Below are 14,147 nucleotides of genomic sequence, written 5' to 3' on the forward strand. Positions count from 1 at the left end.
ATGTTCAGCTTCTGTTACACATGTTTAGATGATAGTATGCCATGATCAGTTTAGCTTTCTATGTGTTGTATGTCATGCCATGCTTAGCATATTCAGTATGTATTTTCAAATAGCATGTTTTAAAAACATATTGCATCGAATGCATGTTTTTGTGAGGTAGATGATTTCTTACTAAGCGAAAGCTTACAAATACTTTTCCTTATACTGCAGATAAAGGTAAAGGAAAGATGGACTAGCGGAGGCTGGAGGACAATGCAATGGAGATGTGTGTGGATGGAACTTGGAATAGAGATCTTAGGAAATTTCAGCAAGCTTGTTTTAAGCATTAGAACCTTTTTGCATTTTGTTATTTTGCACCTTAGTATGTTAAGTGTTATGAATTAGTTAATCATGCATCCTATCATGTTAAGAACACTATTTTTGTGATGTTAGAATGTTTGGTATTTAGTTAGAATTGTTATAAGCAAATTTTGGCACGAACAAGTGCTGAAATCAGACCTTTGGCGCGAAATCAGAAACTTGAATCGATCAGCTGATCGATTCGAAAGTTTCCAATCGATCGAAGGATCGACTGGGCAACTTGTCTCGCAAACAGTAGGCCTCTGGATCGATCAGCCGATCGATCCAGCGAATTCTGTCGCGAACAGAAGGCTCTGGGATCGATCACTGGATCGATTGGCCAGTCTGGATTGATCAGCCGATCGATCCAGAATATCGCCCCGAGCACAGTAGCGTGCTGGATCGATCACTGGATCGATCCAACCCAAGTCCCGCATACAGTAGCCGGCTGAATCGATCACTGGATCGATTCAACCATTCCAATCGATCCGTGGATCGATTGGGAGGTCTGATAACAACCAAAAATCCTCAGCCCAGTTCCTTTACCATGGGGGAATGTAAAACATGTCATGAATAGTTTAAAATACATCCCTTAGCACATATAGAATCAAGAAATGATAATAGTTTAGCAAAGTTTTGATTAGTACAGCTTCCGCACTTAGATTTAATGATGGTCAGGGAATAGTTAGCACAACATAATGTAACGATCGGCCTCACAGCCTAGTTAGTAGAAGGTGCGTCGTTACACAGGGTGTTCAATCGATCGGGCGATCGATTGAATATGGTCCAAATCGATCGGTCGATTGATTGGGACTGTGCTGCGATTATGGGAAGGCTCAATCAATCGGTCGATCGATTGGGATGTGAAATCGCGAGCACAGAGACTTTCCCAATCGATCGGACAATCGATTGGGAGTTGCCAATCGATCGGTCGATCGATTTGGCAGCAGAAGCTCTCGCGCGATCGCGAGAGCATAGAAAGGTTCTGAATCGATCGACCGATCGATTCAAGCAGTCCCAATCGATCGGTTGATCGATTTGGAAGTGATCGTTGCATAGGATGCAGGTGATGGACGGCTGCGATGGAGCGGTACTGACGTGACTATCGATTGAGGTTGATTTCAATCGATTGGGAGCACTGTATATAGCCTGGGCAGAGCTTTTTCTTCGCCAGAACTTTGCATTCTTCTCTTGCGATTTTCTGCGATTTTCACCAGTGATCTCCTCCGAGATTCTTTCTAGTTCTTGAGGGTTCTTGGAGTGCATCTCCAAGATTCAAGAGGCAACAAGCAACAAGTAAGCAAGAAGAAGGGTGTATTTCAGTTACATTCTTGCATTTTCTTCTTGTGTGAGTGTTGTAGTGTTGTGTGTGTTTGTACAAGGCTTCTCCACCTCCGGTTGCGATCGAGAAGGAGTATTTCATAGTGGAGGAGTGAGTCGGTGTGTGGATCCTTAGATTAGTCACCTCTTCTTGAGGTGGATACCAAGTAAACCCTAGGTGTTAGAGTTTTGGTTTGTTGTGTCTTTCTTTCCACTGCATATCATCAAGACGACGCAACCAACGAGCGCGCGACGAGATGCTATTCACCCCCCCTCTAGCGGGCACATTGATCCCAACAGGTTTTTCTAATGCCCCCTCTACATTTATGTGGCTTATGAATCATATTTTTAAGCATTCATTGGAAAATTTATTGTTGTCTACTTTGATAACATTTTGATGTACAACTCTAGCGGGAAAGAACACTTGGAGCACATTTGACAAGTTTTTGAGTTGTTCCAAGAGTAAAAATTGTTTGCCAACTTGAAGAAGTGGCATTTCTTTACTAATAGCCTAATTTTCTTTGAATATATTATTTCCTCATATGGCATCAAAATGGATGAGAACAAGATTGAAGCTATGAGCTGGTTGACTCTTAAATCGCTACATGATATTCGAAGTTTCCATGGCTTGGCATCTTTTTATCACATGTTTATTAAGAATTTTAGTACTATCATTGCACCTATAACGGAATATTTGAAGGGTGGCAACTTCAAGTGTATAGAGGAAGCACAACAAAGTTGAACTTCTTAAAAGAAAGGTGACAGAAGCTCCAATACTATAAGTATCAAATTTTGATAAAGTCTTTAAGGTGGATTGTGACGTATCAAATGTGGGAATTGGTGGTGTTCTGAGCTAAGAAGGTAAGCCCATTGCTTTCATTAGTAAAATGTTGAATCATTCTTGACGAAATTATTATATATATGAAAAAGAATTCTTTTTGCTATTATCCGAGCATTGGATCATTGACAATATTATCTCCTACTTAAAGAGTTTGTTCTTTTCTCGAATTATGAGGCCTTGAAGTACTTAAACACTCAACAAAAATTAAAACCTCATCATGCTAAATGAGTGGAGTTCCTACAAGCCTTTGACTTTGTTATCAAACACAAGTTCAGTGTTTTTAATCAGGTGGCAGATGCTCTTAGCTGACAACATGCTTTATTGTATACTTTACAACTAAGGGTACTTGGATTTGAGGTGGTCAAAGATCTCTATAAAAATGATCCCTATTTTGGTTACATCTAGGAATAATGTCTGAACGATCCATTCAGACTTTTCTTGATTCATGTTAGGTTTCTCTTCAAAGACAAATGTCTATGTGTTCCAGATTGTTCTCTAAAGTATGTCATCATCAATGAAGTCCATAGTGGAGGTCTTGCGGGATATTTTGGTAGGGACAAGACTCTTGCACTTGGCCAAGAGAATTGGCCAAGCATGGATCGGGATGTAAAAAAATATATTGAAAGTTGTTGAACTTGTCACATTGCCAAGAGTCATGGTCAAAATACTGGACTATATACTCCATTACCAGTACCATCAGGTTTGTGGGAGGATTTAAGTATAGACTTTGTGGTTGGATTACCACACACCCAAAGGAACAAAGATTCAGGGGGCGTTTGGTATGAACATGGGAATGAGAATCGGAATGGGAATCATTGTATTGTGGAATGAGAATGGGTTTGAGCATGAATATCACTCTTAAAAGCAATGTTTGGTTAGTTGCATACTTTCTATCGGAATAAATTAATATTTCCTTTTTTACCCTTAAAGGAAAATAAAAGGAAAAAATTATATGTGAGAGAAAAATATGATGAAAGAGAATGATGAGAGAGAAAGTATGATGAGAGAGAAAATGTGATGAAAGAAAGAATGAAGAGAGAGAAAGTATGATGAGAGAAAATGAGAAAAGAGAGTGTGATAGAAGAGAGCATGATGAGAAATAAAATATGATGTGAGAGAAATTATGATGGGAGAGGATGAAGAGATAGAAAATGTAATGAGAAAAAATGAGGGGAGAGGGAGTGTGTGATGAGAGAGATTGAGGAGAGAGAAAGTATGATGAGAGAGAAAGTGTGATGAGAAAAAAAGAGAACAGTGAGTGTGATTGGAGAGATGATGAGAGAGAAAGTATGATGAGAGAGAAAGTGTGTTGAGGAAAAAAAGGAGGGAGTGTGACAAGAGAGATTGAGGAGAGAGAAAGTATGATGAGAGCCAAAGTGTGATGAGAAAAAAAAGAGAAAAGAGAGTGTGATGGGAGAGATTGAGGAGAGAGAAAGTATGATGAAAAAAAGAAAAAATAGAGTGTGATGGAAGAGATTGAAGGGAGAGAAAGTATGATGAAAAAAAGAAAGAATAGAGTGTGATGGAAGAGATTGAAGGGAGAGAAAGTATGATGAAAAAAAAGAAAGAATAGAGTGTGATGGAAGAGATTGAAGAGAGAGAAAGTATGATGAGAGAGAAAGTATGATGAAAAAAATAAAGAATAGAGTGTGATGGAAGAGATTGAAGAGAGAGAAAGTATGATGAGAGAAAAAGTGTAATGAGAAAAAAGAGGAAAGAGAGTGTGATAGGAGAGAGAAAGTGTGTGATAAAATGATGAGAGAGAAAATATGATGAGAGAGAACAAGGAGAGAGAAATGATATGAAGAATAAATAAATAAATTTTGATATTTGATATTAAGGGAGAAAATTTTAGTTTTAGGTCAAGGGTATTTTTGGAATAAGAGAATATTTTGATTGATGAAAATAGGGTAATGGCTCATTGAAGGGGAGGTACATGAGAATGAGTTATTACCCAATTTCAATGATTCATTCCCTTATTCCTATTCCTATTCCTATAATCCAAACATTAACAATGACAATCAATGATTCTCATTCTCATTCCCCACTCCTATTCCCCTAAACCAAACGCCCCCTCAATAATGGTGGTGGTTGATCGGTTCTCAAAAATGGCACACTTTATTCTCCGTACCAAGAATTTGGATAATACACATGTAGCTAATCTATATTTCAAAAAAATTGTAAGACTTCATGGTATTCTGAAAATCATCACATCCGATCAGGATTCTAAATTTATGAGTCATTTTTGGTGCACCTTATGGCAGAAGCTGGGAACTCAACTCCAATTCATAAACAGATGGACAAATAGAAATAGTAACCCGAAGTTTGGAAAATCTTCTTAGAAGCTTGGTTGGTAAAAATCTCTGCCAATTGGATGCGATCATAGCTCAAGCCGAGTTTGCTTATAATCAGACTATGAGTCAAACTACAAGACGAAGTCCCTTCAAGATTGTATATGGACTTAATCTCTGTCACTCATCATTTAAGTGGAGATGGAGAAGAGTATGTATGGTCCATCAAGAAGTTGCATGAGTAAGTTCGACAAGAAATTATTAAGTAGAATGAAAAATATTAGAAAAATGCGAATGAGAACCGAAAACAAGCGGTTTTCAAGGAGGGGGAATTGGTATGGATTTACTTAAGAAAAGAGTGATTCCCACATGGTTAACATGGCAAGTTAAAACCTTGAGCTAATGGTCCTTTTAGAATCTTGAAAAGAATTGGCAATCATGCTTATGAAATTGGTTTGCCATGTGATTATGGTATTTGTACAACGTTCAATGTCGCTGACCTTTCTCCATATGTTGATACTCAACCCAATCTCGATTCGAGGACGAATCTTTTCCAACTGGGGGAGATTGACATAGAAACACCCCAAGAAGATCCACTCGGGAATAATAAAGATCCATTCGGGAATGAAGACAACCACTCCTCGAGAAGATCTACTCGGGAATAATGAAGATCCACTTGGGAATAAAAAAAAATCATTCCCCGAGAAAATCTATTCGGGAATAATGAAAAACATTTAACTCCTTTGTAGGATTCATACTCGAGCATATGTACTCCTTGGTACTTACAAATGAATTTGTTTTTAATGTCTCTAAATGATACCTTGTTAAATGCAATTTTCATTTTCAAGGACTTAGATTGTTTGTCTACTCTAAATCTCATTAATGATTATTTGTCTTTTCTTAGAGGATTATTTCAAGTTTGCCTATAAATGCACTTTTTTTTTCGTAAGATGAGAAGGCTAATTTTTAAGATTAAAATATGTTTGAGCTTTTAAGCGTGTGAATAGAATTATCTTGTTGTATCCCTCTATATTCTTTGGTGGATTCCATAAAGTGGTGAGTTGAGAGTTTTGCCTTGTGTTACCTCTTATTTCTTCTATGTTTCCCGTGTTAGTAAATCATGGGATCAACTTATAGCCAACCGTCAATTAATTAAGGGTGGGAGAAGTTTTTTTTCCAAAGACATATATTCGTCGGAAATTGATATCTATCTTATTATAATAAATCTGTCATCCTTTAATTAATTAAGTACCCGTGAAACTAATATTAGAACTTTGTGATTCTTAACAAAGGAGTTAGTAAATGGACAATAGTTTTAAGTTAATTGCTAGATATTACTTACGAAGATGCGTCCTTGTTGCTTCTCTCTCTCTCCTCAGCTTGGTTGATTGTATACATTTTACATTTGATATTGGTGATTTTATCGCGGCTCCTCAGTCCTCAAAAATCTCATCCCGAGAAGAATTTGTATTGTCATGAAAGTGTACAACCGTGGTAAATCAGTGACAGATTTGCATTCTAAATCACCTGTGTCAACACAGAACGCCTTGAAACATACATATCGAATCCTGACCATGGCTGTTGGATTTACATCTCAACAATAGACGAATCAAGCGACCTAACTTTCAAATGTAAAACTATTAAAAGTCTAAGATTAAATTGATAGCAAATGCCTTTGCATTTGGTTATTAGTAGTTCTGAACGAAATTCTAAAATGATATATGCTGCAGCAGTAGGGAATGTTTAGTTATTTCATCACCATGGTAATTGGGTAGTTTAACTCACATGGAGAGCTAGAGTTCTTCTAAGGAGGAGATAAATACTTATCTGAAGCAGTGACATGTACGAAAGTATGCACTTAGTGACATGTACTAATGGCTAATGCTGTGATGATTCTATTGCATTTTGCAAGTGAAATTGTCGTTTCCGCCGGTGTGGTGAAGTAAAATAGGAATAAATAAAAGGATAGAATTCGAATTTCAATAGTAATGACTATCTTGTTGGTCGATTTTTAAATTTTCATAAATTGTACTTTCAAGAGGAAAAATGATCTCTCTATCCGGATAGACAAGGGGAATTTTGTCAGAGAAAAACAAATAAATACTTGGCACGTGAAATGAAGACCAAAGGATTCCATCCAGGTAGATATGGGTCCGAAATGACTCATCCAACTTGCTAAATTCCTAAAGCAACCACCTCAGCTGGACACCACACCAGTCCTCTATATAAAACACCAGCTGCCTTACCCTACTTCTCCCATCCCACATATCTTCAGACAAGTATTGCACAGCAGTGGCTTCCACTCCATGCAAACTCATAAAGCAGGGCCTGGTCGTATCCCAAACCCATCCAGCTTTAAAAGTAGTGTACCCTAAAAATTAACACAGAGTGACTTATTCAGTGTTAACTGAGTGAGTGAATTGTAGACAATTACATGCAAATGCACCGGGCTGTTGCTACGTAATTAAACGTGGTATTTAGTTCATGTTGCTCCCCCAAAGGACCTTGCTCCCTCTGTGGCCTCCTACATGGTCACATGTACCTTGGTCCATGAAAAAAGGCACCCTCAATTCCTCCACCATCACCTCTCGAGCCAAATATTTTCCTGTAGTAAAGTTGTCAAGATCTTCCCTCCCTCTACCCAAGCTTAATTACTCTCTACCCGAGTTCAAAAACAATGGCTTGGGATTGTGTTCTAAGGCATTAAAGAAGGAATGCAGTCCCACTCAACACCCCTCATTGCGACATTTAACTCGGCTATAATATGCAGGGCCAAAAATGGTTTATTATGACCCATGCATCACCGTTCTTTTGGACACGCGTTGAGCATCCAGCGCGTCTGGGAGAGAGCTCCCAAGTCCCAACCAGGTACTCCGTCCCCTTCGCCTTGCAGACAGATTTGCAGAAACAACACCTTTATGCACAAAAAGGAGGCCTCACCTTTCCCTTCTCCTTTGCCGTCTCTCGGAAACCCTAACGAGTTGCGACTGCAGCTGAGAAGCTCGGAGTCGGCTGGTGGAGTTCAGAGAGATCAGTTGAGTTTCCCGAAGGCACAAAGATTGAGCGATCTAACCGGTGATTTCGAGTCTTCCCCGAGAACCAGCATATTAAGAAAACACCAACTTTTCGGCTTTTTTGTGCTCCCAAAATCCAATCTTTCTGGGGTTTTCGCTTCAAAGATTTGATTTTTATGTCGCTCCCACTCCCGCAGCAGCAGTTTCCACCGCCAGCGGCGGTGTACCCCGCGCCGTACCGATCACAAGGCGGTTCCGTCGGGCCGGTGATCGCGGCCCTAGCCTTGATCGCTGTGCTGGGGGTGATCGCGGGTATCGTCGGCCGCCTCTGCTCCGGCCGGACCATAATGGGCTACGGCCACTACGACCTCTCGGGGTGGGTCGAGCGGAAGTGCGCCTCTTGCATCGACGGGAGACTGGAGGCGCCGCCGCCGCCTCCACAACGACCGAGCTCCAACGGCCCCGGAAGCGCGCCTCCTCTCGACGCGCCTCAGCAAGTGAAACAGCCGGAGGTGGCGGAGTCGTGATCCGTGACTTCTATCGGAGCTTTGTGTCGTAAACTTTCTCTATCTCTTGTTTATCTCTTCCTTTGATGTTTTGCTATGTCATGGTGGAAATCAAAACGCCATTGATGGAAAAAAAAAAATTGAGCTTTTGCATGGATATTTACTTAGAAATTTGAAATGGATATTTGTTTCACAAAATTGTTCATTTTCATTCGAGTTGCCTGTCAACTGCTATCGTGTCAAGAACTCAACAAAAGTTGAAGTGAACCAGCTTTTGTTTATGTGATTTGATTTGTGTTTCTACCAACTTGATGGGATTGTTTTTCCATGAACAATACCAGATCATCTGGTGGGATCCGCCAATTTTATGGGTAGTCATCACCAACGGAATGAATAAAGATTAGTGTTTGTATCCAAAATCTATGATAAAAAAATTGAACTAGATTTTAAGTTTAGGTAATTTTTTTATGGGGAGTTTAAAATTTTCCATATTAAAAGTATATTATTGCTATAATAATAACACTAATACTAATAATAATTGTTGTTGTTACTAAAAGAAAAAGATTACATTGAAAGTAAAAAAAAAACAAAAGAAACAGATGCGTCTTCTTTGATTATTGCAGTTGGTGGAGGAGGATCCAGTTGAATTTTTAGGAGAACAAAGAACACAATGATGGTTTTCAAAATCTAACAAGGTGATTTAATCTAAACCGTCTTGATAAATCTAAATCCCATTCAAGCACAAACAAACAAAATGTTTTGCCACACCGCTCTAACGAGTTAAAACTCCCACCAAAGTTTTATTATCCAATGATCATCAAGGGCAGTGTTCTTAACCTCTGAAGAATTTGATGCCAAAAAAGTCAACTCCAAAGTTTTGTTTGACGTTTCAATGGTGAGCTTAGCCATGTACACAAAACCAATAACTTAAGGTTCATAATAGCCCTTCAAGTGACAAGAAGTATAAACTATATCTACGTAGATCCTAAAGAGCATACATCTTTTTGTATTCGCTATTTAGTAATTCTGAGTCTGAAGCCACTGATATCATGGACCTGCTCTCTGAGTTCCTCCTCATGTTTCTCATGTTCTTCTCTTCAATTCTGTGAACAATTACAAAGTAGATCATAGATCCCAAAGTTGCCAACATAATTGAAGCACCAATGGCCATGGTTAACCAAGCCAGCCACAGATCTTGCTTTCCCACAACAATATATGTTAGAGAGATGAAGGCGACCGATATAAAGAGGCAAGCCAGCCACATAAGCTTGTTCATCACAAAAACCATCCTCCTCTTTGCCTTCTGCTCAATAACAATCAAGGAAGTCTGGACAACCACCACAGCTAGTGAGATGAATAAAGCCAAAGAATCGAAGACCAGAAATGTGATGAATGCTGCGTTATCTGCTATGTAGGCTTGTCCAAGAGTAAATTTCGGTTGAGCTTGATCGACAAAAGACCCTGGAAGTTGGAATATCGCAGCAAAGGCCACAGTGGCTATGAGCACTGCAACCACGGTATTTGAATTGATGGCGTTATTGAGGCCTCCGAGGTGTAGCTTCTTAAGTCTCTTCTTGATCTTTTGCACCCTCATTACTGTTTGACGGGTTTGCTTAAGTTGAGATTGAACATCATGCTTTATGTCACTGACTGTTTGCTTCAGTTGCTTTGCAGCAGATGCTGTGTTTGTCGATTCTTTTGCAACGACTGCACCAAATTCTGTTAAAATTGCAGCAATATCTTCATTTTCAGTTTTTTGTGCAATGCTGAGGGCAGTTTCACCTGTTCTATTCACTGCATTGACCTCAATTCCTTCAACTTGCAACAAAACTTGCACAATCTGCAAATCCAAAGCAATAGATATAATCAAAGACTGCAAGGAAAGGCAAATTATTCAATGCATGAAGCTTCTCCCGATGCTAGTGGATGCCCCAAACTAGTAAAACATGTTTAGAAACCCTAGGAAAAAAAACAACCAACACACTGAAGTCGATGAAATCTAGCATTTTGTTGCAAAAGTTGCTGAAGCGAGAGTAATGTTATAAGCCGGCATGTGTAAAAGCAGACAGAAACAAGCATGCAAATTACAGAGCTGGCACATAGATAGCACAAATTAAACAATGGCATAGTTTGACTTGCCTTTAGATTACCCTTCCTTGTAGCAATATGCAATGGTCTGTTCCCCTTGCCATCCTCCAAATTAACTATTGATTCATCAGGCTCCAGCAATGCCATCAGCATTTCAACATTTTGTCCCTTTGCAGCCATGTGAAATGCTGTCTGCCCCTTCTTATCAGTCCTTAAGCCAATGCTAGGATCTTTTTCTAATAGCAATTTTACCACATCCACATGTCCCATTCTTGCAGCAGAATGTAAAACTGTTTTCCCATTTTTCTTTGCTATCTTAGCAAGGCTTGCATCAGTTTCTAACAGAAGGTTAACAATATGAATATGTCCTTGAGTTGCAGCTGTGTCTAAGGCTGTAGAATTTAATGAATTTGTTGTCATGGCCAGAGCTGGGAAAGGTTGCAAGAGGTCCTTCAAAACTTCTGCATTTCCCAAGACAGTTATAAATACAAGTCCAAGCTAAGAAAAAGGTAACAATTTGCATTTGATAGAAAATCTGAACAAAGGTATAGATCAATCCTTCAAGATATTTCAAAGGAATTGTGTGTTGCTATAAAATTGCCAATACTAGCAAATTATATACTGATTCTAGCAAACTATAATCCGAGTCGAGTATGAGTATGAGTGTGAGCAATAATGCAAGCATGAGTGTACGTTGTTAAAGTATATTAGGAAGAAAATTCTTGCAGAAAGATATTTTGGGTATTGAAAAAAAAAAGTACATATCCTTGTAGCAATTCTTCATGATTTCTAAAATCATAAACTCAAAGGTGATGCCCATAAGAACAGTTACCACACAGCTTAAGGTGGCATGAAATTGCATACAAACATCATGATACTATCTCTCCTAATTTTGCAAATCTCTGTCCCTTGTTTAAGATCATTCATGGAACAAAACGAAGTGTTCATCAGTGATTACAGTGGCTTACCAAGATACCCTTGCTTAGCAGCTATATGAAATGGATCGTAGCTGTTGTCTGCCTTGATCCCAGCTGATTGAATGTCTGAGACTTTCAGTATCTCCCGGACAACCTCGACATGACCTTTTTCTGCAGCAACATACAGTGCGGTCTCGCCATCCTGGTTCTGCTTGTAAATCAAATCCTTCAACTCGGCCTCACTACAATCTGAAAGAATCTTCTGCACATGCAATACGTTGCCAGCCCTTGCAGCAAGATGGAGCTCCAGATCCCCTCGCTTTCCTGGGCTGTTTTTGCTCTTCCTTTCTTTGAAGCTTTGCTGTCTAACTCCCAATCGAAAACTCTTTTGCTTCCCCAACCGAAAGCTCTGCAACTTCTCCAAGGCTCCAACTCTCGGCAGCTTCTCCATGTCCAAAGCACACGGAAGAACTGTTGCAAGAAAATCTAGCCCACAACTGATTATTTCAAGTAGATCACTCAACAAAAACCTAGGGTATATGAAATCTAAGTTTCCACCTTAATAAGTTCTGGATCACCAACCATATTAGGGTTTATGGAAGGGAAAAATCTATGCTACTACACCGAAAGCCCCAATCGGACCGAAATATCTCCTTTATCCCAGATACAGGAATAATCAAGGGTTTTTCAGATAAAGGAGGTACCTTTACGCTTAATCAGAGCAACCAAACCCCCTACTGCTAAAGGTCCAAGTTTTCTTGATTTCTAGCAGATAAATCAGGCCCTCGATCGAGATGGAGCATCAAAGACCCGTCTTTTTTGCTACTCTCCTCCGCGTCCCCAGTCCCGAACCTTGAGCAGCTAAAGATGCAAGCACTAAGATGCACACCGGTCAATCTTTCGAACTTGTGTTAAATGCGCAAAAAAAACTCGCTTTGTGCGTAAAGATGGTGGGCACTGGCCTTACGGTTCGTGCCACAGTTTAAAGTAGAAGCAGAAGTAGGCAGGTTTGGGTTTGTTGTGAAGGATAGCGTAAAAATGATGGCGGTTATTGCCGTCGCCATCAAAGAAGGCGAAGGTGGGGCGACGAAGACGAAAGTCTCCACTGGGTACCAGTCAAAGATAGGATTCAGCGAGAGTCGGCAAATTAGGAGACCTCGTTAAGGCTGTGAGTGGACCTGTTAAATATCGAATCGATTTAATCATTTAATATAGTATACTTTTAATGTTTTTATTATATAATTTAATATAATATTTAAATTTTCTATTCGAATTTAATATCAAATATTTTATTTTATTTTTTTTTTACATCATACGCCATTTCTTCTTCTTTCTTAGCAATTAAAAATGTTGATTGTCAGAACACACACGTTTGTTGTATGATGTGATGCATCACTCTTAAATCTTGAATTTTGGTATGAAATATATTTTTTTTAAAAAAAAATGAGGTTTTAAATTAGATTTGATTTTGTTTGTGTATTTGCACGGACAAATTTACTAACTTCTTGCCCTCGTAAGGACGAAACTACTATAACAACTCTTTTTTATAAAAAAATTAATTTATTTTTTTTATATCAAATAAATATAAATATTACGTTTAATTTAAATAAAAATCAAAAACATATATATTATAATATTTTTATGATATTATTAAAATTAAAGAGAATCCTGACAATATATATATTTTTATATAAAATTTTTAAAAAATTATTAATAAAATTTTAAATTAGTATGAAAAGAATTTATTCATCTCCGTATTTTTAATTAAATAGTTTGGTATATAAATTAAATTTATTCCCAAACGAACTTAAAAGATTGGCACCCCTATTGTCAAATGAGGTTCAAGCCGTCAAAAATAATTCACGGCTTAAATAACACACGTGAATGATTTGAGTTGCCACCCGCCATGAATGTTTGACTGCAAGTCCACTGTGGATGCATCCAAGTCAACCTAATTGACCAGACCTCAACCTTGTCTCGACGTTCAATTATTTTCCACCCACTTTCTACTTTGCTTTGCGTATACATAAGATAATCAATAAAATTGTGCTATATTGATATTGATAAATTAAACATGAACTAAGTGAGCATGCATGATCTTTGTTAAAAGTGGTTTTTATATATATATGAGGCATGAAAAACATGCGTATAACAACTATTTGTAATTTCTTCTACCTCAACTACCCAGTTTTGTGACCCATAAACCAACGTTTGGCAAAATTTTCTTTTAGCCTAATTAACTAGAAATTTTCATCTAAGATCGAAACATGAATAATCCTAGATGCGTTTTCTCAGGATATGCAATGGTTAAGATATAAAATATTATTATATAAACTTTTGGGGTCAAAATTTGATGTGCCCAAATACGTCTTCTTCAATGACTTGATCTAGGAATGAATTGGCAAAATGCTAGAGTGAACTAATAATCTTTTATCAAATGAATAATCTTAGATGGTTAAAAGGTTGTATTATAATTGTCGGGAATCAAGTATTTTAACTACCTATATTTAGCTGAGAAGTTTAAAAAAAATAAAGATGTCCACTTGGAGCGGATGAAAAATATAAGGATAGCATTTTCATTTTCATTTTTATTTTCTAAAAAACATGGTTAGAACTTTCTGGTACACAGCCCTACAACCTCGGTTTGGAGTGTTTTTCATTTTCATTTTTATTTTCTAAAAAACATGCGTTTTCTGAAAAATGATGTTTGGTTTGCGTTTTTCGTGCCTGTTTTCTAAAAGAAAATAGATAGCATTTTCTAGAAAAATAGAGAATGACAAAAAATTATTTTCTTTTTTCTAGAAAACGTGTATTTTTCAAAAAATGAAAAA

The 14,147-nt window shown here is 38.0% G+C and overlaps 1 protein-coding gene across 4 annotated transcripts; it reads right to left on the reverse strand.

Annotated features, from left to right (window-relative positions):
• Positions 1-9,084: 9,084 nt before the first annotated feature.
• On the reverse strand, positions 9,085-12,354 carry LOC121974651 (ankyrin repeat-containing protein At5g02620-like). 4 transcript variants are annotated; one of them, XM_042525806.1, is made up of 4 exons: positions 12,021-12,354; positions 11,368-11,787; positions 10,451-10,860; positions 9,085-10,151 (listed from the first exon to the last, which is right to left on the reverse strand). In XM_042525806.1, the coding sequence occupies exons 2-4, from the start codon at positions 11,765-11,767 to the stop codon at positions 9,297-9,299; spliced, it is 1,665 nt and encodes a 554-aa protein (XP_042381740.1). In that variant the 5' UTR covers positions 11,768-11,787; positions 12,021-12,354; the 3' UTR covers positions 9,085-9,296. The 4 variants fall into 4 exon arrangements, with proteins under 4 accessions (XP_042381740.1, XP_042381739.1, XP_042381741.1 ...); XM_042525805.1 differs by having other exon boundaries at positions 11,368-11,802; positions 12,021-12,353; XM_042525807.1 differs by lacking the exon at positions 12,021-12,354 and adding an exon at positions 11,875-12,011.
• Positions 12,355-14,147: the final 1,793 nt, after the last annotated feature.

This window comes from Zingiber officinale, chromosome 4B (assembly GCF_018446385.1).
Source record: "Zingiber officinale cultivar Zhangliang chromosome 4B, Zo_v1.1, whole genome shotgun sequence".
NCBI classification, from domain to species: Eukaryota; Viridiplantae; Streptophyta; class Magnoliopsida; order Zingiberales; family Zingiberaceae; genus Zingiber; species Zingiber officinale.

Excerpts from the sequence above, each read along its gene's own strand:
- LOC121974651 (XM_042525806.1), bottom strand. The coding sequence starts at position 11,767 with ATGGAGAAGCTGCCGAGAGTTGGAGCCTTGGAGAAGTTGCAGAGCTTT. Across the intron at positions 10,861-11,367 it reads TGCTAAGCAAGGGTATCTTG|AAGTTTTGAAGGACCTCTTG; the intron begins GTAAGCCACTGT and ends TGGGAAATGCAG. Across the intron at positions 10,152-10,450 it reads CAAGGAAGGGTAATCTAAAG|ATTGTGCAAGTTTTGTTGCA; the intron begins GCAAGTCAAACT and ends TTGGATTTGCAG.